The sequence below is a fragment of the Diadema setosum genome, chromosome 19, assembly GCF_964275005.1.
Source record: "Diadema setosum chromosome 19, eeDiaSeto1, whole genome shotgun sequence".
Classification (NCBI taxonomy): Eukaryota; Metazoa; Echinodermata; class Echinoidea; order Diadematoida; family Diadematidae; genus Diadema; species Diadema setosum.
Genome location: NC_092703.1, coordinates 30310914 through 30334661, shown reverse-complemented (window position 1 = coordinate 30334661; position 23748 = coordinate 30310914). Strand labels below are relative to the sequence as shown.

Below are 23748 nucleotides of genomic sequence, written 5' to 3'. Positions count from 1 at the left end.
CTTTTAATTCCTTAGAATCAAGACATCCACTACTGGAACATAATGGCTAGCAAAAATATTCATGTGCTTTTATTTTCACGCAAGTTTCTGGTTGTGCGGAATGCAAGAAAATTTCAACACCTTTTCAATTTCCGGTTTTACAGGACTAATATTCTTGTTATTCGAGCAGAGGGCCTGTTAGCATTTCATTGGGGCCCTACTTCTCGTTGTCACTTGATAGTTTAATGCTAGTGTGCTGACCTGGGACAGTTTTTATAGGCAAATTTTTGTTTTGATTTCTGTCAATATTTATGTGTGTTACTTTCACCATCTAGACCCTATTTATAAAATTCATAAAAATAAAACCACCACGAAAATTTCAGCATTTAGGGTGCATTATTGCAAGTCCGGTTTGCCTAACTTTTAGACCACACTACTTTCCACATCAGTGAATGAGTCTTGTTGCTTGATAGTGCATTTGTACACAACTTTACTCTCAATGTTCAGGGCTTTTACAAGACAATGAGTGAGGTAAAACCAGAGGTGGAGTATGTCATCAAGACTGGCCGCGCCCTGGTGGAGAGGGAGAAAGGTGAGGCCCAGCTCCAGCTGACCGAGCGACTCAACCAACTCAAGAAGCAGTACAACGACCTGGGGGCAAAGGTCACAGATGGAAAGGTTAGTCACAGCTGTCTGATTGTATACACAGCACAACATGTTTGCATAGTTTTCACATAAAACAAACAACAGATGTTCGCAAGCAACAGATGTGCATTCACATGGCTTCACTATTAACATAATTATCTCACAGACAGGCATAGATTGTAGAGTTAGGCAAATTGCTGGTATGAAATTGTGAGAAATTGACAACTCTGAACACTCCGCCTAACTCTAGGAAGTACTTGAGCTTGTTTCTTGTGAGGTAGCCCATAACATTGAAATCTTTTCTGATGATGATCTCTGACATCATAATGACTTTAGTCAAAAGATTTGACAAAACTGCTCCATTTTTCTTCTTTAAATGCTCAGTGTCTTGCTTTTGTATCTTTTGTGCAACAGTCAGCATGGTTTGTGTGAAGATTTTTTTTTTTTTTTTTTGCCGTAGAGGGCGGCTTCCTCCAAATTATGCATAGTTGTGCAATGATCATTTGTAAAGGTGCTTGTCGTCGCTGGGGTGACAAAACCTCGTATCTCAAAATTGTCAAATGTTCAGGAGAGCGAAAAAACATGGCGGCCAAAGCACTATAGTGAATGGGAAAGCCTTCTCTTTGACATGTCATGGTGGCTTCATTTTTGGAGTAAGACAGTTAGGATTTGGCCAAGACATCACTTGACCCATTATTTGACCATTAAGCTAAAAAAAAATTTTTTGACATTTTTGAGATACGAGGTCTTGTCACCCCAGCGACGTTGTGCAGTTTGGAGATGTTCATAGTTCTCACAAGTTGTAAAGCAACTTCAGAGCAGTTAGTCCTGTGCCATCCTGTGTACTCTTTATGCTGATATATTACAGTGTAGCTACAAAGAAGCCACAAAACTTCATTTGAAACCATATTCCATCATTTACTGACATGTTTACAGCATGTGGTTAGTAAATCTGTAGGCCAATGTACATTGTAGACTGTTATTATGAGGTGAATGAAGAAGCCATTAATGACATCCAGGACCTTTTGCGTGAATTTGTCTCATGGTTGCACATGATAGCGACATATTGTTGTTGTTTTTGCACACTGAATATACCATGTCAGACACTACTTAGTGTGAATTTTAGCTCAATACGACACCTCATGGACACACACATACACACACACTGGTTTTGTTTGCTGTGCTGTTCAGTTTATTATTTGTGTGTACTCAATAATCCACACTTCCACTACAATATAAGGAAAGTAACATAATATACGTAACTCTGTGTAAGTGTGTGACATTCCATTTAGGGATGGGGCAGCTGTCGGCTGAATTCACGTGGATGTACGTAACCTCTGTATGGTTCAATAATGTTGATTCAATGGAGAGTGTGTTGATAAGAGTGCCTAGAGCAGTCCTGCTTTGCCGTAATGATCACACAAGATCTATTCTCTTACAAAGACAATTGAATATTATGCAGATATTGCCTTTTTAGAGATTTGATATACTGTACTTGTAGCACTTGACATCCCTGTGGGAGTTATATTTCCCAAAAGTTAATATTTTGTACAGCACTAAGGGAAGATATTATCTCAAGGGGAAAATATAACTCCATAGCGACTGTCAAGTGCTATATTATGATCGACAAGGCAATATGTGTTTACCATATGGCCTATGTAAATACACATTTGATTCTACCCTCATCAGCTGCCAGTCAAATTCTGGAATTATATTACCTGACCTGATGCAACTGCTTCCAATGTAACAATTTCAATCCACTCTGCATTAGTCACATGATTGCATCATCACCAATCACCAGCCAGTATTTGTGTAGACCATAAGATGTAAAGTTATATTAGCCCTCTTGCACAAATTGTCGATTATCCCTCCTTTGAATATATTGCACGTTTTACATGCAGCAAGAAATATATTTCTTAATCACTTTACCCATGTTTAGGAGATTGCTATCAATCAACAACTATTAAAGCAACCTGCTAGAGGATTTCTCAGAATTTGCCATGAACTTGACATTACACTTGTATGACATTCAGAAACAGAACCGAAAATATCAACCATCACAGTTCATTTCAACATTGTGCCACTCTGGCAGCTCCTCATTCAAAGGGAAATGTACGAACTTCCTGTGAACATCGTAGGGAGTATTGAGCAAGTGCACTTTGAATTTTCTTCTCTGTTTTAATGCCATTGGCACATTTAACAATTTTAACTTCAAACTCCCTCAAAACACACCGTCTTTACGTTCCTTCACCTCCACCCCCACCCCTTACACCTGCCTTTCTGTAGAGCAAGCTAGACAAAGCACTAAAATTCTCACGAAAACTCAAGAAGGAGCTAACTGTGCACCGCGAGTGGATCCTGGATGCTGCTGCAGCAATTGACCAGCGGTCGTCCAGCGACAAGCCGGGCCGCGCACCCCAGAGTCTCAACGAAGAGCAGCAGTGGTGTAAGGTGTGTTTTCACTCACTGTAGGAACTTTTCCCCATTTCCCCCCTCTATGAGGAAATGGTATCACCCATATTCAGGGTTGTGGTTTACTGTATCGGGAGAATCCAAATGAGATGGAGGTAAGATTCTATACTTGTAAGCACTGTTGTGTTAAAGTGTGTTCAATTTTGACACTTTTCAAGCAATTAACATTCTGAAAATCACACTAGTGTTTTGCACCTTTGAATCGTGGATTTCTTTAATTCAGCACAGAGATTAATGACTCATTTAAAAACAAAAAATGCAGATTCTACTTATTCACCCAGGAATACTGTTAGTAGCCTAAACCTTTTACTACTAAAGAACTCTTCTATTACTCGTGTAGACAATTTTGTAGTTTGTTTTCCCAAAGTCACCTATTAATATTACTGTTTGTGATTGTATGTTTGTTCGTTTACATGCATAGAAGTTAATAAATGCTGTATGCACTCTTTCACAATTGTTTAAAGATTACACGCTGTCGTAACTCAGCTCACTGTTGAGGTAGCAGCCACTCTCTTTGTAAAAGAGTCTAATGATACACTGCGTTAATTGATATTTGTGCCTTCAAAAGAAGTAGTATCTGGTAGTTTTCTAAAACATCTTGTTTTCTCTGCACTCTGTGCGCGTTCCCCACGAAATCTTACCACCAGAATATGGAGCAGGACATTGGCAAACACCGGAAGGCCCTGGGAGATGCCCTTGTGCTGTCCGAACAGCTACGGAAACTGTCATCAGAGGGCAGCCTTGATGCCATGAAGGTTGATGTGGAGACGCTCCAGCACCAGATGGACGAGGTCCAGGAGAAGCTGGACAAGAGGAAGGACCATATCCAGGTAGGACCGAATTTATCTCGACTTCTCCATGTAGACAGTAGGCCAGTGATGTGGCTCAGTCAGTACTACATCTGCCTTGCAGTTAACTGACTTAGGTTTGATTCCCACTGGCCTGAATTCAAGAAGGTGGTACAATCTTGTCCATGGTTTAAACCATGGACAAAGACTGTAGTTTTTTATGGGGCACCAAGCGTCGCATGGCTTATTTCACTACGAAATCAGTCATTTCGTCGACGAAATCACCATTTTGCTAACGATATGATCATTTCGTTGACAAAATGTTCATTTCGTTATGAAATGTTGTTATTTCATTATGAAATAACTGATTTCGTAATGGAATAGGCCATGCGGCATTTGGTGCCCCATAAAAAACTACGGTCTTTGTCCATGGTAAAAACCATGGAAAGATTGTACCACCTTTGTGAATTCGATCCATTGAGTCTAGCTTGGCAATGTTGTGTGTAATCATGCCATCCTCTAAAATTCTTTTAGAGGCAAAAGACGCTATCCTTCAGATAGGACACTAAATGGAGGTTTTGTGTATGAGGGGGTCACAGCTCACATTCATTCCTCGCAAAGAGCAGGGTACCAACAAAGTGGTCCAGCCACGTACCCACATCAAAGACAGGCAAACTTTTAGAATTCCAACTCCTCATAGTTTTCCTCAGGTGATTAGTGATAATCAGCAAATGATATCAACCAGGCACATTGTGCCGTATGAAGAAGAAGAAGAAGGTGTAGACAATTTACATGATATGATAGGTTCATCTCCTATGCCATCTTTCTTTCTGGGATACTTGCTCTCCAATCAGCCAACCTGCAGAATGGACAACTGCTCCACCAGTACTCTGATGTGTGTCATGCTTGATGACAGTTGTGATGATGATGATTTTGATAATTCTGATGATAATGATGATGGTCATAGTGATGATGATGATGATGATGATGATAGTGATGATGGTGATGATATTGATGATAGTGATGATGGCATACTTGCCAACTAGTAAGATTTTATCAGATTCAGTAAGATTTTTTTCACGTTAAAAATAGCAAAATCAGATTTTCTGTCAGAGAAATCAGATTTTTAAAAAAATATTTAGATATACCTTTCATGTGTATTTTCTGAAGATTTGACCGAAAGTAAGATTTTTAACTTCAGTTTGCATAGAAAATAAGATTTTTGTAATCCACGAGTAAGATATTTCATCTTGAAATGTTGGCAGGTATGTGATGGTGATGATGGCGATGATGGCGATGATGGCGATGATAATGGTGATGATGGTGATTATGATGGTGATCATGGTGATGGCTGTGATACTCTTGAATTTCATGTTTGTCAGTAGCTCTCTCATAAAATATGTTATTGAATCATATTCAAAGTTTCAGAAAAACAGAAGATGATATTGTATGATGGTCCTGTCAGATACCAGTCATGCAGTTTAAAGCAATGCAGATAGAACATATTATTTTGATTCTTCTGTTCACTGATCCAGTGCTAGACTTATTCTGTTCTATGGCTGTGACCTTTTCCATGTAATGATGTACATGTGCTGGGATCATCTACGTGTAGATTGTCAATGAATACTAAAAGAATACTGTATTCATACAAGCATGCAAGATGTTATTGGGGTATATTTTCATGATATGCCAATTGTATCAGTAAAGGAAAGGGCATTTTGGTGTTTGTTTGTTTGTTTGTTTGTTTGTTTTTTTTTGGGGGGGTTGTTTCTGATTTTGCTAAAATTTAGTGTTTGTTATGTACATGCTATACTGTATGCTTGTTTATTTATTGTTGTCAAGGGCCAATCTTTCATTTCATTGTGTACAAAGAGGAATCCGATACACCTTGCTTGACATGAAAAGAAAAACAATCCACTTTCTCATGCTGTCAAAAGATAGAATTATGCATACTGCATTGTTTTACCGCTTTTATGTGATGTAAATGTGAAAATGTGAAACGAGTGATGTGCTGTGTACGTCCAACTCTCACTCTCCTACTTTAGCTGAAAATACTTGATTTGCTTTCTGTCAGAAAGACTTGCTCAAAGGCTTTTTAATAGCCATTGAACAGCCATTTCCAGGCACGTAGGCTAAGCATGTTTTTTGGTTTATAATGACAGTATTCAATCTGACTGAAATGTGATGCTACCAGATTGATTTCAAATGCGCAGAGAAAAACCAGGTAGAATCGACAAATTATATGCCTCACATGATCATCCACCTATTAAACATATTCCACATCATAAATCCATGTCAATAACTGCAAATTTTAAACAGTGAAGATTAGAAAGAAATGATACAGAGCCACTTCTTCATTTGATAACACTGTTCAAAAGCAACAAAATGTTGTCATACCCAAACATCTTCATGTCAAGACTTGTTACAATTCCTAGGACAAAATTCCACTATGTCAGCAAATCTGGCGGCCTGTGCATTTATAAACAAAACAAACAAGGAATTCAGCTTGCGACTTGATCTTTGTATATCTGAACACAGGAACAATTGGGGTGAAGCATGATGTCATAATTTACCAATTTAGGAATTTATTGCAACTGTCAGTCATGTGATGTTCAGCCGTGTTTCATATTTGCTGTTATGGAGGCCCATGGGGGTGATTCATGTAATGGAGCTATGCCTATGAAATGCATTTAATTTGATGCGTCTGGACATTTCAGTGTGGAGCACAAAATTTCTTGTCATTGTGCAGCAAGTAATCAATCCATACAAAAGTTACCTCCTCTCATAATAAATGTAACCCGATAAGATCATACACGTTGTACGTGAGGTGTGAGTTTTCCTCAATTCTGTCTCCCTCGACAAATAGAATTTGTATGATCGCAACTTCTGTAGAAGGATGAAATTTGTAAAAAAGGACAAAATTGAAGAAAACTCACACCTCAACCTTCACCCCTCTGGTTAATAATCTCTTGCTTCATTTAAGATCTTACCTGTTGATGAGATCAAAAGTTGGATGTTAGTGGTTCCAATGTTTCAGGTTTCATTCTGGCAACTTTTTTCTCTCCTTCTTTTCTGCCAAAGGATGCAAAAATGGAAATTAAGATTACAGTGATTCTTACAGACACTAGGATGTTGTTATATGTGTATCTTTTTTTTTTTTTTTTGGGGGGGGAGGGGCATTTCACACTGCAGAGCTGCCAAGTCTCCCTGATTCTGCAGGAGTCTCCCTGAAAATATCAAAACCTGTTCATGTCTGAATAAGATAATATTAAAATCTCCCTGATTTTGGAATTATTGTCGCCCATTGAAATGCATGTAACACACAGATATCTCCCTGATTGCTGTGTGGAATCTCCCTGATTTGGATATGGGAATGTTGGTGGTGTGCAGGCCTTTTTCTTCTCTATATGAACAAGGATTTCAATACTGATTTTATTTCTCATCTGTGGAAGAAAAAAGTTTTATTGGTTTTCATTATGGTATACTTTGTGTTGAACATTGTTGTTAAATGAAAGAAAGATATTATTCAGAGGGGTGAAGGTTCAGGTGTGAGTTCTTTCAATTTGTCTCCCTTGTAAAAGAAGACAAATCGAAGAAACTCACACCTGAACATTAGGCGTTTTCACATCAGCCCAATAAAAATCCAAGCTCGAAATATTTTCTGCGATTGGGAATTAGAGCGCTATTTCATTTCTTATTCACATCAGCCCGAAGAGGGGGTAGCCTGAATAGTTAAAAATTTTTAAATAGCTAATTCGACAGCTGAGTATGTGCAAACAGCATCAGTAATGTGTGTGCCCTCTCAAAAATTCCTCATGATATGTGTGCAGTTTGCCCTGGTCGATCGGGTCACTCACGCTAGGCATGATGGGATTCATCGCGCTAATTTCTCGAGTCGTTTTCACATTATCAAATAGCGCGCTACTATCCCGCTATTTCAGAAATTTCCCGAGTTGGACTCGAGAAATTTTCTCAATCAGAGCAATACAACTAGCGCGTTGATTTGTGTTCACATTATCATATAGCGCGCTATTTCGCTATCGGGAAAATGTCCCAAGTCAGAAAATAGCGCGCTATTTCGAAACATTGGGCTGATGTGAAAACGCCTATTGTTGGTGTTGTTTGCTGCATCTGTTGAAACTCTGAGCAGCGTGGGCATTTTAGGAGAGAGAACAAACAGCTAACAAGACACATGGGATTGTTTGATAAGTGATCATAGACATGATTTATTAGCAGATGTAGCAGACGGGGACAGGAAGCATACAAATATATATTTCTGGCTTCCTTCCCCTCCCTCCCAGTTCAGAGGACAAAAAGAATCTTTCTTTGAATGTGTGGCTACCTTTTTTTGTCATTCACATTAGTTTCTGTTGCTATTCATCGATGTGTATAGTGTTGTTTAAATGATGTTAGACCACACTCAAGTTCTAGCTGTCTGAATATTCTGTGTGATAATGAAATGTTGGACTTTCTGTCATTGAATTAGTTGAATACTTATCTTATGATGCTTGTATGGACTGTCGTGATGATGATATTGGGGATGTTGATGATGGTAATGATAATGATTTATCTATAATCATGTACACACAACAATTGTACATAAACATTTTACAAACATAAATAGATTTATACTCCGTACTTATGCTGTTGCTGGTTCTGCTACTATGACAAGTACTTTTACTGCCACTTCTACTACTAGTACAGTTGAACCTCTCTTATCCGGCCTCCCTTTATCCGGATCTCTCTATTATACGGACGCAATCTCGCCGTGATTTTTTTAAATAATTACGGGAGGAAAGGGGGATTCCCAACTCAATCTAACAATGGCGACCTACAGTCGACTTTGCCGAGTACGGTTTATTTTCAAGATCTACTTGATACATTTCTTAATAATTATTTAGGTAAATCATTCCCAGAATTTATAAAAGAAAATGATTTCATTCTTGCAAACACGAACCTCTATTTTGGGGTCTGTTACTGAGTGTAACAATGAAAAGGTTGCAGTATACACATTACTACATGTGGTACTACAATGGGCTACATCAGTACATGTGTATGTATATGTACATGTATAAAGCATTGAGTCTCCCGTATCCGGCCAAATCCCTTATCCGGATGAGCCCCGGTCCCGACTTGTCCGGATACGAGAGGTTCAACTGTACTACTAACTACCACTATCCTTCCACCACTCTTTTCTACTTTTCACTACCACACCTGCTCTTTCTTTTGCCACTGCTATTTCCGCTTCTATCACTAGGTGGGTGCGTACAGACAAAATAGTCAGAGTTTGATCCAAATACCAAAATTTTTCAGATTGTTCAGATGGACTAAAGTATCTCACTAATTTGCAAATGGTTACCCTTGCCCATTTATTTGTGTACATTTGTATAGATAACAGGATAAAAGATATGAAGAGTGCCTGCTTCTCCATTTAGACACCCACTGCTGTGCAAATTATAGTGGTATTTCTCAAATAATGACTTTAATTCTGAAATAATTTCTTTTGACTTGAAGCGTGATGCTGATCACACTACACATAATGAGGGTGTTTTTGTTTGTTTGTTTGTTTGTTTGGATTCTTTTTTTTTTTTTTGCCTATACTTGGAAAATCTTGAAATGTGGACTGGATGCCATCTTAGGATTTGGATCCCGCTAATTCACATCAATGTGAATGGCACTCCAAACTCTTACAAACATTCATCACAAACATCAGCACTGACAGCTTCTGTCCAAGGACGACAATTTCACTTCCATGTATTACTCCAACAAAGTACACTTCTGTGCACAAAGAAAGTTATTGTGCAGTAGGATATTGGGGGAGGGGCAGAGTGATAGTGAACTAGGGCAATTCATGGCCTCAAAGGTTACTATTGAAAATACAGTCAAACTCGGATAACTCGACGTCGGATAAGCCGAATATCACTTACCTCGGGGGCAAAATGAAAGTCCCGATTGTTCCTATGGAGTTTCCGTGTATTAAAATTCGCGTAGCTCGAAAAAGATAACTCGAAGTTCGGTTACCTCGAAGGGAAATCTAATGTCCCGATCTTAATTAACTTATTGTTTTTCCCAGCATGTTGCTCGAATCGAAATTGCAAACATCACTCAGCATCTCCGATTAAGCGCGCGTGGACAGCGAAGACATGTCCAAATGTTTTCACACTCGATTGTAAATATTCTGAGACCAGAACAATCGCGCGCCCAAGAAGAAATACCCGATACACAGCTGACAAGGAAAATCCCCAACACCTACCAACACACGTACATGGTATGCACATAGCACCCGTGCCAATGGAGTGCTTTACGATAGCACTACGCGCTGCCTCATCATTTGCTTTTCTTTAACCACTGTGGTTTGATTTTTGATCGAGACAGTCATACCGTGCGCGTAGATTTCTCAACCGTCGGGGCGCACCTGCTTACGTTGACAGTTATATCTTTGCCATTAATCACGCTCCACTGTCAAAACATCAATCTCCCTCGTAGTGCCTTTTCTTAAACTATTTTTTTTTGTCTTTCACGAAGTTTACTTCCCCGAGAACGCAAGCACAGGAACTTTTTTTTTTCCAGCAATGCGATTATGAAAATCTGGAAGTATAGGCCGATCACAATGAAGAATAGAATACATAGGGCTCCGCACTAAGTTTTATCGGGCCACCAATATCATTGATTTTTATTTTCTGGTGGTCGAAAGTAAAATCTGGTGACCAAAAAAAAAAAAATCAGGAAAAACATTAGAAAAACTAAATCGGTCCTCCTAAATATAGACAAATTAATATTAAGCATTATTGAAGTGATACACATGCCCATGTCTAAAACAAATGAATAGAAAATTCAATCATCTTACTCTGTGTTTAAAGATTTGACAAATAGGTGTAGAGATTATTATAAAAGTTGATGCCCATATATTGAGGAGGTCAAAACTTACGTTTGAAATGAGAAAATGGGAGGATTTGCTGACATTTTGTTAGCATCCGACATTTGTTTTAGCATTGTAAAAAGCCGAAAGTGACCGTTATTCATTTTTAAATGTAAAAGCAAACAACCGACATTCATTTTAGAATCTTACGGAGCTGAATACTATCCTAATCCATTTCCAAACGTGAAAGCAAACATCCGCTATTTGTTTTAGCATCTAACTGAGCGGATTAATACCATTAATCATTTCCAAATGATAAAGCAACAATCTGTTATTTATTTTTGCATCGTACGGAGCAGAATATTACCGTTATTCATTTCAAACATCCGACATTTATTTCATTATCGAACGGAGCCGAATGTTACTGCTGTCCACTTCCGAAAGTGAAATGAATCATCTGACAATTATTTTATCATCGCACGGAGCCGAATGTTACTGTTTTACATTTTTGAACGTCAAGGCAGACATCAGACATTTTGGACCATGAAACGTATAGCTGAATGTTAGTGATATTTATTTCGAAATGTACCGTGGCAAAAAAAATATCCAATATTTTTTTATCATCGTATGGGGCAGAATGTTACTGCTGTTCACTTCCAAATATGCCAAACGTAAAAGCAATCATTCGACATGTATTTTAGCATCTTCCGGAGCTGAATGCTATTGACATTTACTTTCGAACGTAAAAGCACACATCCGGCATTTATTTTATCAGCGTACGGAGTTGAATATTATTGTTATTCACTTCAGAACATCAAAGCAAACATTCAACATTTATTTTAGCATCTTCCGGAGCTAAATGTTATTGCAATTTAGTTTCGAGCGTAAAAGCAAACATCCAGCATTTATTTCATCATTGTCAGGAGTGGAATATTATTGTTACTCTTTTCCGAACGTCAAAGCAAACATCAAACATTAATTTTACCATTAAACGCAGCTGAATGTTTCTGTTATTCATTTCGAAATTTAAAAGCAAACATCATACAGTTATTTTAGCATCATACGGACATGATGGAGCAGAGTATTACTGCTATTTTCTTCCGAACATAAAAACGATCATCTGACATCTATTTTAGCATCTTCCGGAGCCGAATGCTATTGCTATTTACTTTCGAAAGTATAAGGAAACATCCGACATTTATTTAACCATCGTACGGAGTTGAATGTTATTGTTTTTCATTTCCGAACGTCATAGCAAAAATTCGACATTTATTTCAGCGTCTTCCGGAGCCGAATGTTATCCTTATTCATTTCCGAACGCAAAACCAAATATCTAACATTAGTTTTAGCACCATACGGAGCTGAGTCTTATCGTTATTCATTTCCAAAAGTATGAGCAAACATTCGACATTTATTTTAGTATCATACCGAGTCGAATATTACCGTCATTCATTTCCACAATTAAACGCAAACCTCTGACCTTTATTTTAGCATCTTGCGTAGCCGATTGTTACCGCTGTTCATTTTCAAAAGTATAAAGGCAAACATCCGACTTTTTTTTTCTTTTTTTGGTGGCGCGATCGGGCCACCGAAATCTTTATTTCTGAAATTTTGATTTCATTTCCGATTTTCACTCAATTCAGTCATATAAAAGTTGATTCAATTCAAATTGACAAGCATGCAAATAATCAATAGGCACTATAACAGACACCATGTTGAACATCGGTAAACGTCGAACATCGATAAACATTGGATAAGTCGAAGAAAATTCGACGTACGCGTACCTCGAAATTCGCGTACGTCGAACCATTTTCTTCAGTCCCGACGAATTCGAGGTATCCGAGTTTGACTGTACTTTTTTTCCCCCATCTCTTGTTGAGGTCACATACCAACAAGAGGCTAAGCTGTATCACTAAATCTTTTCCCCCCCTCGGGTATGACTTCAAATCATCCTCTCCATCCTTGCAGCTTCCTTTCTGTCGTTCCTCCTTCCTTCTTTCAGTCATTCACATTTTAATTTTTGTTTGTTATATTGCTGCCGTGTTTTTTTTTTCTTCTTCTGTGATAAGATTTTTTGCCTTGTCTATCTTCTTGTTTGGTACCTCCCCAGCTTTTATGGGGTTTTTTTGTAGTTGTCAGTGTAGTAACATGACATTTGCTCCTGCTATACTTGCTCCAGTCTTATTTTCTCCGAGGACATAGGGTTAGGGTTAGGGTTGTGATAGGGTTTTAGGTTTAGTTTGTAAAGATTAGGATCGGGGTTAGGGTTATGTATGTGGGTAGGTTTTATGTTAGGCTGGGCATGTAGATATTTCATGGGAACAAAGTAACTGGAGCAAATGTCATGGAATTGTCAATGTACAATGTATATTCATATACTAGCTTGTATATATTTCTACATGTTTACATCTATCCATACATCCGTGTGTGTTTCCAAAAATGTCTCATCTCTTTCGTCTATCTTTGTCTTGTTTATTTCACATACTGATACACGGGTCACTGTATCTGTCTTAAAACATTTGTCTTTCCACATTGGCATAAATCTGTCATGTTCACTTGAAAAAGGGTATGTAGAGCCTGTTTAACATATGCAATTCAGGCGGACAGACACACACAGCCACAGCTTTAAAGAGAGAGAGAGACGGACAGACAGCAGTACAGACAAACAAAGAGAGAAGGATAGAGAGAGGGAGAGAGAGCTGTGGCGAGGGAGAAAAAAAAAAAAGAGAGGAATTCCTGTATTCATGCTTTGAAATATTCCTCCACTTAAAAGTCTGACAGCTTTATATGCTGAAAGAAAGATTTACCGAAGTGCATACAAAGGATCGCCAAGCTCTCTCCTTCTCCCATGGGAACTCATACTTGTAACTCCCATCTATGAAATATATGCATGTCCCCTCAGCTGCACTCTATCCTAATGCATATATGTCAGTACTTTTACCTGCACAGCAAGCATTAAGATGTTTTCCAGTACTTTTCATGGTTAATGAAGTGGAATGCTTTGTTAAAGAAAGAGAGAAAAAAAAAACCGAACAAAAGAAGCATGGGACTCTTTCAATAGAATGTAAAAGCTTGAGGAAAATTGCATTTTCCATGTTGTCAATGATGGCACAAATAGTAAATAAGGTATTGTGTTAATGTTGTTATGAATGATCTGAAATGTGATAATTGTCAGTGCTTGCACATCTGTGTCTAAACTATGAAAACTTCTGGAAAATTTTTTGTTCATCTACCAATAATTTTGTTTGTTTGTGGGGGTATATACTTTGACAAATAAGAACTACAAAAGAATATAACTTTATGATATATGCAGGCTAAGAAAAACCAAGGTATCAAGATGTGTGAAGCCATCTATCTTTTTTTACCCCCTCTTAACCTCCTCCTCCTCCTCCTTCATACACATGCCCTTCTCGCCCCCATCTCTCTCCCCTCCTGTGCCCCCCAACACACCCCTCCACCGCACCCCTCGATCTACCAGACCTACCAGGATCAGCTGACGGCGTTCCGTACCAGCCTGGCCGAGGTGAAGGAGTGGCTGGCTGAGGCCCTCTCCAAGATCGAGACCTCGGAGAAGCTCACCAGAGAGGAGCTCGTCAGTCCGACTGAGAGACAGACCTACCAGGTGAGTGAGAGAGAGATGTTTGCAGACTGTGAGAAAGTTTAATCTGCTCATTACCATTGATGACTTTTTACCTGGATAGCCTGTTCAGATGGTTGTCATAGGACTAAGAGAGTTAAGGTTTCCCTGTGTGTATGATTTAATGATATGTATGTGTGGTGACATTATCCCTTACCCAAACTTCAAGGGGGAAATTTTGTTTTATAGACAAGCTTCAGTTTCCGATTTTATATTTGAAATTGTTTTGGGTGTAAACAATTCAGGGAGAATTTAAGTAAATAAGAGTGTTCGCATATAAAACATCTGTGCTGTGAATGATGATGTGATGTAAAGTGCTGTGAAACAATGTATAAATTGTAAAAGTGCTATACATACAATTGTATGTGCAGTAGTTATTGTAATTTGTCGAAACTGTTAGGGCTTGTTCAGTTATTTGCTGAATTACATAAGAAAAAATGAGATTCATTACCCATAGAGATATTTATGTGATTCTTGTGTGTGATGTATGATACTCTCAAGCCACTAGGGGCAAAAGGTGAATAACCCGAAAACCCGTCATAGTGATACTTGCACAGACAAATAGAAATGATAAAATTGAATTGGAGGGCTGAATTAAAGCTATGTTGCATTCTTGTAAATGCTTTCACCTTTGAGTAAGATGGAAAATGCCATCAGCCACTGGAATGACTGCAAAATCTATTACCATGAAGGATTTCAAAATTCTCATGAGTGGATTCAGTGCACCTGTGTTCTCTGAACTAGGGGGTTATATGCACATACTTGACTAGGTTCTGTAAAGTGTTATGTTTAATTTTTTTTCTGTTGAGCTGAGTAAATCATAATTATAATTATAAGAAATGTGGCATTCAAAAAGTTATTCATCACTTTAATAGTCAAAGTTGTGGCTAGATTTTGGGCAAAACTGTAAATGAACTTCATGAGTGAAATACACGTAGGATTGAGGTGCATCCTGTATATAAATATGCATGCAATCACAGAACTTGTGGTAATAATAACTTTTATAGTTCCTTGCAAATTTAGTAGCAGTAGTGCCACAGTCAGATCAAGTTGTCTATCTCAAATTATCCCACATCCCCTGTAATTGGGCCTCAGAAATATATTCTCCCTCCCCTTTTTGAGGAATTTTCAAGGGTTGATAGGTCTAAGGTCAAGGGTCATTGGCTCAGACTTTGGCGCAGCAGATTTGGCAGGGGTTTTTCATCCTCCTAGTTTATGGTTTTCCCCTGAAGCTGCAATCGAACCAAGAAGTTTTGGACTGTTTACTGTGATGATAGATCTGCACTCCATCAGACAAAAAGAAAGGAAAAAGAGAGAGAAAAAGATCGATTTTGGAGAGATGGCTTGCTAGAACAAGTCTAGGAATGCCTGTCATATGGAGCTCTACTTTTGTTGTTGTTGTTGTTCCTCCTTTTCTTTTTTTGCATTTTGAAGAATTTGACCTTAGCATTTGCAGGGAATGAGTAAGCTCCATTAGCAAAGATTAGGGACGGGTAAAATGTAAACACAGGCAATGCCTGCAAGCTGTCTCCTCTATGAACGCTCTAAGTTTATCTTGCTGTGTAGAATACCAACTCCTGATTTGGCCTGTACTTGGCGGAAAGTTGCAAAATTTAACATCAACCAGCGGTGATATGACTCTTTCTTTTAAAGGGGGTGAATAAGAAGATCTGAATCAGTTGAAAATGTGTGTGAATTTGTTTGTGAGTCGTGCATGTGTGTGTGTCAGTTCTAGAGTCCCCGGATTTCGGTAAAGCAGGATCAAATTTGGAATCCTCTTCAATAATAGCATCTGTCCAGTTCTACTAGTTATGACTGAAGTTGACATATATATATATCATATTTGTAAACATATCGGCAGTGTAAAAGTTTTTGCCAGAAGCGTAGAAGCATTTCTTACATACTGTCCTTTAATTTACTTTGACTGCATTGAAACTGATGAGTTTCAAATTAAAAATTGGCTTTGTGTGATGTTGCAAATGATAGGAGTAGACATGTCTAGTCATGTATGCTCTCGACTTGTGGAACTTACAGTTGTAAGTCCTAAATGCTTGCCCTTCTCAATGTTGATATCTCAGAGGGCATGCATTATGGGCACAGTTTGCATCATGGTACAGTAGTTAGATAGAAATGAGTATTTATCATCTATTAACTCCAACCAATTCAATGCAATTGGTGGAGAAAGAAATTGAGGATATGGAATAATTCCACTTCCTATATACAATAGTGCATTTCTGTGACTTTTCATGGTCACAAGTTGTAGATGTATAAATGTATGTATATATAATTTGTGTCTGTATGCATATGTATGTTTGTTTTATTTGACATATGCTTATTTTTGATGCATTAAGTACATAAAAAAAAATGTACTATTGGCCTTTCTGCACAGCAGCTTCATAGCTGAGTGTGCATTTCTAGAACTGTTTGAAACTCAAGCTTACATACCAAGTCAGGCTCAACTCAAACTCAATCAAACTCAAAACTTAACTCAAACCCATCTCTCAAACTCAAATGAAACCTGAAATATAAAATCAAATTCAAAGACATCATACAAACTCAAACTGAAATCAAACTCACACTTGAACTCAAATCCCAAATCAAATGCAAACTCATTACACCATCTCAAACTCAAATCATACCTGAAATATAAAATCAAAATCAAACTTGAACACATCACACAAACTCAAACTTAACCCAAACTGAAACTTGAACTCAAACCCAAAATCAAATGTAAACTCATTACACTGACCCAAACTCAACTCGAACTTGAAACTCAACTCAAACTCAAACTGACTTCAGACTGTCTCTGCTCACACCTTCTCTCACCAGAGACTCCAGGACGAGGTGGATGACTACTCCCACAGGGTGGAGGAGGTCAGGGACCAGGCTCTTGAGCTGATGCAGCTGGGAGGAGACTGTCGACGCTCCTCAGAACCCGACCTCATCGCCCTCAACCAGAAGTGGGAACATGTCTGCAAGAAGATAAAGGTTGGTGCACCCTTCAGTTAACTTGTCTTGTCATATTTGTTTCCTTTTCATTCATTCATTCGTATGTCTTGGTGTACCAGGGCCCCATTTCATGAAAAGTTGCTATGTTTGTGAGTCTTGCTGAAATGGCAAGTGTTATTATGGCATTGACAAGAATCCTGCTTCCATATTGCTTGTTGCTATGAGAAGTTACTATTCTGGTAAGAGTTATCATCATTACATCTTTTATGAAATTGGACCCAGGCTGATACTATTTACTGACTATTGATCGACTCTTGGGGTGGACAGGGTTGTTTTCCACTTTGAATGTGTGTATGTTAAAGATGGACCACTCAGTTATAGGTTTGCACCTTCCAATTTGTGAGGAGGGGATTTGGATGTTTGTACATCATTAAATTGTGATGTTCCCAAACAATGTATGAGCATGTGGTATAAGATGCCAAACTCTAGTGCTACAATGCGTGGGACTGTCAGTGGTGCCTTATTGATTCTTCCTCCAACAGCATTTGCCACCTCGTTTTCTCTTTCAGGAGCAACAGGCGAAGCAAAATCAAATCAGCATGGAGCTGGAGAAGGAGGCTAAGCTGAGGGAGAAGGAAGAGAACGAGAAGAAGAAGCAAAAGGTTGAGATCACCGAGATGATATCTCCCAGACAGGAAATGGTGGTCGAATCCAAACCCAAAGACTTCGCAAACGTGACGACGACAGTGACGACAACGACAACGACAGTGGTCATGGCCAACAACCTCAACAACAACAATGCAGACGCCATCGTCACGGAAACCGTTCAGCCGGAGAGGGTGGCAGACAGTGAGTCTGCACCCACTCAGCTTGGCAAGTTGGACCAAATAGCGCCATCTGGAGGCAGAATGGCGGTAAGTCTGCTCTCACTTTCAGTGGTTAAGTTGTGATGAAACATCATGTAAATTGTACACCATGTACTTTGTACTTTGTAGGCCAATTGGTTTTGTTATACAACTGAAGTGTAATGTACAATGCATGAAGGTGAACTGTAATGGGGACATCAAACTAAAATAAACAGTCAAGGACAAGTTCTTCATGACCACTGCTCCATTTTGTCCTGAACAGCAAGCAGTGAACAGGCAGGTGTCATTTAGGTCATGAATTTCTAACAGAGTGAAGACAAATCCTTGATACAGATCTTAAGCGTGAATGAAATGGAAACGAGTCAGAATTTGAACTCTATGGCATCTCTTTTAGGGATTTAAAATAAGTTTCCGAGAATGTCTCAGTCTGTTCTTTAACTTTTAATAATGAAAGAGAGAAATGCAGATCAACATTTCTGACATGATTCTTATAATTCTGCGCCATCTTGTTGTCAGGTTGATGAGCAGGTGGACAAGATGGAGGTCCAGACTGCAGAGAGCGCCCCTGTCAACCTTAACAACATCTTCCAGGGTGTCGGGGAGCAACCAGTTACCCCTCAAGGGACCTCACCCGTCTCTCAAACTCCAGACCTCCAGGCATCCGCCGTTGCTGTGGACCTGGCCGTCAAGCCCAGTGGCTACCTCCGAGAGTTCAACACCATCCTTGAGCAGACCAACACGGCCATCGACCTCTGCGACCATCGGCTCGTCGAGGGCGGGCAGCTGAGGGACGAGGACTTTGAGATCGACATCGAGACCAATGTTAAGGTGCGAGACAATATTGAGCAAAAATCGTTTGTCTTGAAGCAGATTAGGTCGGGCGTGTTTGGCAGGTAGTTATGCAGAGTTCCTTGGCAAGAAGTTCTCCTTCAGGTTCAGTATGAGTTAATAGATTGAAAGTTGTGATGCATTTGATAAAATGTAGCAGCTTTTTCTGTAACACTTGTTTATTTGTCATACTTTCGGCGTTTGCAGGCATGTTTTTAATCCTGCTAACCAGTATCTCAAAATTATTCACATATGCATAAACTGCATTGATTTTCAAATGTTTTTGTCATATGAACTCAGCACAATCATGTATCCGCAGTGACTGGTTTAGTAGATCATGATGACAACACTGAGCGAGTAAACTTGTCAACTAAAATATATCCAGTCAATGTTTGCGATAATGTTGAGCAATGAATCGCATATAAACAGTATAATTGAATGGTTTATTGTGTATTGGGGAAAAAAAGATGTGCACATATTTAAACCAGCCCCTATTTGCCAGCTATAAGGGATACAGTTAAATATTTATTTAGTGGCTGGACATGGAAAGATGAAGTCTGTTTCATGATCTTGCAATTTGTCATCTCCATCATCATCATCATCATCCTCAGGATACGGACGAAGCCCTGGAGAGCCTGGAGCCAGATGTGGAGTCCCTGATTCAGCAAGGGGAGCAGCTCCTCCAGAAGACCAGAGAGACAGACCCCGCCCAGGCCGGTCAGCTGGAGTCCAAGCTGTCCGTCCTCCGGGGCCGCTGGTCCACCCTGAAGACCGACGCCGAGCGGCGGCGCAACGCCCTCCAGATCGTCGTGCCCCACTGGTACCAGTTCCGGGTGGAGACGGAGGAGATGGAGCGGTGGATGAAGGGCGCGGAGGACCAGCTGAAGGCGGCAGGGGATGCGGGAAACCAGGAGAAGCTGCAGGTAAGGAGGAAGAAGGTGATGGTTTGACTGGTGGGACAGAAAAGATTGCAGACATGATGGCAACAAGAATGTTGTGGATGCCCCAAGAAGATTATAATGAAATATGATGATGATATTAATGAGAATGAGGAGTAAAGAAATCAAGATTATGAAGATGATGATGATGATTATGATGATGATGATAGTGGTGATGATATTGTTGATAATGGTGGCAGTGATGATGAGGATGGTGTAAAGGAGTGTAAAGGAGATGACTTGGGTTATGAGTGATGATTTCAATGTAATTGACAGTGGCTGAGACTGTGGCAGTAGATGTGATGGTGATGATGGTGGTGTTAAAGATGATTGTCGGCATGGTGATGGTTGGCATGGTGATGATGGCTGTGATGGTGGTTTGTGGTGGCTGTAATTAAAGTATCATGAATACAGTGAAAGTGATGAGTTGGAAATGAGTAGATGGATTGAATGTGGGTTAAAGCCCTTTAATGTAGTTATGATGACAGGAAAAAAGGCAAAATAAAGTATCAAAGTACATTCAGACATTCAAACTCAAAACACTAAGGATTCAAACTGCAATGTGATGTAACCACAATTCAACTTAATGGCAGCTGAGAATCTCAGGGATGTAGAGATTGTCAAGGTGTATGTGTTGTGATGGTATAAATAGGGCAGTGAGCATGTGATTGTGCTTTTCTTCCCTTTCCAGTCTTTGGACAGTGACAAAGTTTACAGTGCAAAGAAGATTTAATTTCACAATATGCGACTGCAGGAAGGGACATATATTCTTATCAAATGATTGAAATAAGTGATGAAAGTGATCTGTTGTTCATGACTACTAAAGAAGCCTTGGATGCTTATAAGCGAGCAACCACCAAACTTTAATGGCTTTATATCACTTCTGAAAGACTGGGCAATAAGGATCAAGTGCCATGCCTAGGGGAGATACTGCAGCAGTCTGTGGGGTTATCCTGTGAGTCACACAGCTCCTCCTTGTGTCAAACAAGGATCTGATGCATTTCCCTTGTTATAGATATTGGATGCTGAGTTCATGGCAGGTTGAAAGTTATTGGATGACTTTTTTTTCCCACTGGAAGGATGAATGGATGGAGGGACCAGTCTTGATTTCCAACGGGGAGTAGTTTGTGAAGCTCTGCAAGACATGTGTATTGTGTAAGAAATATGAAGTATGCATCATTTCAAATCACATAGGTGGTCATGCTGCATAATTGTAGGCTTTATGACAGGCATTCCATGAGTTAATCTCAAAAACTTTGCTTCCCATCCTCCCTATAACCTTGAAATGGATGCGAGGGACCATCATCAACACCTGGTTCCAATTATATCAGAGCAGCAGAGTATCCACCAAGGATTGCCATCTCGCGCTGATGCAGCGCCTGAGAGCCCAGAACCAAATGATCATGCGAGTGGTATTTCCTAATTGGCAGTTGTTTAGCTCATTCATGTCCCCCCTTTAGTCTCCAGTATCCTTTTGGGAACATACGTGTACTTGGTATGGGGGGGGGGGGATGACAGGAGGCAGGGCTTGTAGAGTTTGGAAACTTTAGATAGGGGTGGGGAACCAGAAGAAAAGGGCTGTTTTCAGATGTGATTCTTGCTTGGAGGATGTTGCAACCGATGCTTATGGAAGAATATACAGATCGCTAGAGAATTAGAGGTTAGAGAAAGAGAAAGTTGTTAAGAAAGAGATAAAGCACATGAGAGAAAGAGAGAGAGGTGAGAGATAGAAAAAGAGAATATATGGGTAAGAAAGAGATAGATAAGGAAGAGTGGTAAGAGATAGAAAAAGAGAATATATGGGTGAGAAAGAGGTAGATAAGGAAGAGAGGTAAGAGATAGAAAAAGAGAATTTATGGGTAAGAAAGAGATAGATAAGGAAGAGAGGTAAGAGATAGAAAAAGAGAATATATGGGTGAGAAAGAGATAGATAAGGAAGAGAGGTAAGAGATAGAAAAAGAGAATATATGGGTTAGAAAGAGATAGATAAGGAAGAGAGGTAAGAGATAGAAAAAGAGAATATATGGGTGAGAAAGAGATAGATAAGGAAGAGAGGTAAGAGATAGAAAAAGAGAATATATGGGTGAGAAAGAGATAGATAAGGAAGAGAGGTAAGAGATAGAAAAAGAGAATATATGGGTAAGAAAGAGATAGATAAGGAAGAGAGGTAAGAGATAGAAAAAGAGACTATATGGGTGAGAAAGAGATAGATAAGGAAGAGAGGTAAGAGATAGAAAAAGAGAATATATGGGTGAGAAAGAGATAGATAAGGAAGAGAGGTAAGAGATAGAAAAAGAGAATATATGGGTGAGAAAGAGATAGATAAGGAAGAGAGGTAAGAGATAGAAAAAGAGAATATATGGGTGAGAAAGAGATAGATAAGGAAGAGAGGTAAGAGATAGAAAAAGAGAATATATGGGTGAGAAAGAGATAGATAAGGAAGAGAGGTAAGAGATAGAAAAAGAGACTATATGGGTGAGAAAGAGATAGATAAGGAAGAGAGGTAAGAGATAGAAAAAGAGAATATATGGGTGAGAAAGAGATAGATAAGGAAGAGAGAGAAAAAGCAGAAGAGAAACTCATAAATATTGACACTAACCTGTCTGGCACTTTTAGCACACAAGGAGGAACTGAATTATAATGTGTTTTATGGCTATCTCTGTCAATGAATCAATCAGCAAGTGCACACCTTACGTCTTGTCTTGAGCAGGATGAGGGTTCATATATTTCACAGCCATGCCTGCCAGGAACCAGATGATGGGGAGAGAAATGAGTGAATGTTGATTTCTGGAAACGAATGTGTGATACCATTTGATCATCCCTCCAACGGTATCTGGGTCACGCTGATGAAGATTTAATGATGCAGAGAGGGACAACTTATTGATAAGAGAGAGTGCATAATATGATGGATTCCTTCTAATGGCATCAATGTGTGAGCCAATGAAGAAGTAGATCTATTGATGCATTTTTGTGTGTGCACTTAGCTTCAGTACTCATTGTCATCAAAAGTGTCATCAGTATCTAATCTCCACCATCATTATCATCATCATTATAGTCATCGCTATCTATACCACCATCATTAATATGAAGTATTATGGATTCTATTCTTGTCCGTTTATGTATTCTGTTCTTGTCCTTTTATGTATTCTTCCACTTTGGCTCCTCCTCTGTCATCATCATCATCATCAGCAGCAGCAGCAATTGTCTATTCTTTATTCTCCTTATATCTTCTTTTTTTCTTTCTTTCTTTTGCAGTTTTATTGTAAAGTGTCTCTCTGATATATCCATGTTAAACCTGTTTCTCTTTCCTTATATGTTTTTAAATACCAATCCATGTACCTGTTCCCTGTCTTTGTTTTGTTCATTATTGTAGTGTTTGATCTCTTTCTTGGTGATTTTTTGTTTGTTTGTTTGTGATTTTATGTATTCAAACCTAGCCAGAGGAGGTCCTTGTACATCTTCTTGCCTTGAAATGTGAAATGTAAATGGTATCGGGCCTGAGAAATGAACAATCAGATTAGACTGGAAAAGGAATCCTTTGTTCCCTAGCCCACTCCCTTCCCAATCCTTTCTGTTTTCACACCAGCGGTTGATGAATGAACCCTACATTGATTTATTTTGGGAGCCCCCCCGTTAATAGTGTTTATTCTATGCTACCCATGCCCAGTCTGTGAAGCTCATAGATCAAAGTGATTCCCGATGGATGCGGTGTAAACGCAGACATTGAAGAGAAAGAGGAGAGAGAGAGGGAGATAGATGCCACTTCGCGTTGGTGACTAAGGTGTCG

The 23748-nt window shown here is 39.2% G+C and overlaps 1 protein-coding gene across 1 annotated transcript in view; it reads left to right on the top strand.

Annotated features, from left to right (window-relative positions):
- The window catches only part of LOC140242416 (dystrophin-like), a 278004-nt gene that overhangs the window by 26844 nt on the left and 227412 nt on the right, over positions 1 to 23748 (top strand). The window contains exons 27-34 of the mRNA XM_072322153.1: positions 487 to 657; positions 2911 to 3075; positions 3744 to 3926; positions 14222 to 14365; positions 17210 to 17368; positions 17899 to 18243; positions 18712 to 19023; positions 19635 to 19946. Of these exons, the coding sequence (XP_072178254.1) occupies positions 487 to 657; positions 2911 to 3075; positions 3744 to 3926; positions 14222 to 14365; positions 17210 to 17368; positions 17899 to 18243; positions 18712 to 19023; positions 19635 to 19946 (1791 nt within the window). The remainder of the gene's footprint in view (positions 1 to 486; positions 658 to 2910; positions 3076 to 3743; positions 3927 to 14221; positions 14366 to 17209; positions 17369 to 17898; positions 18244 to 18711; positions 19024 to 19634; positions 19947 to 23748) is intronic.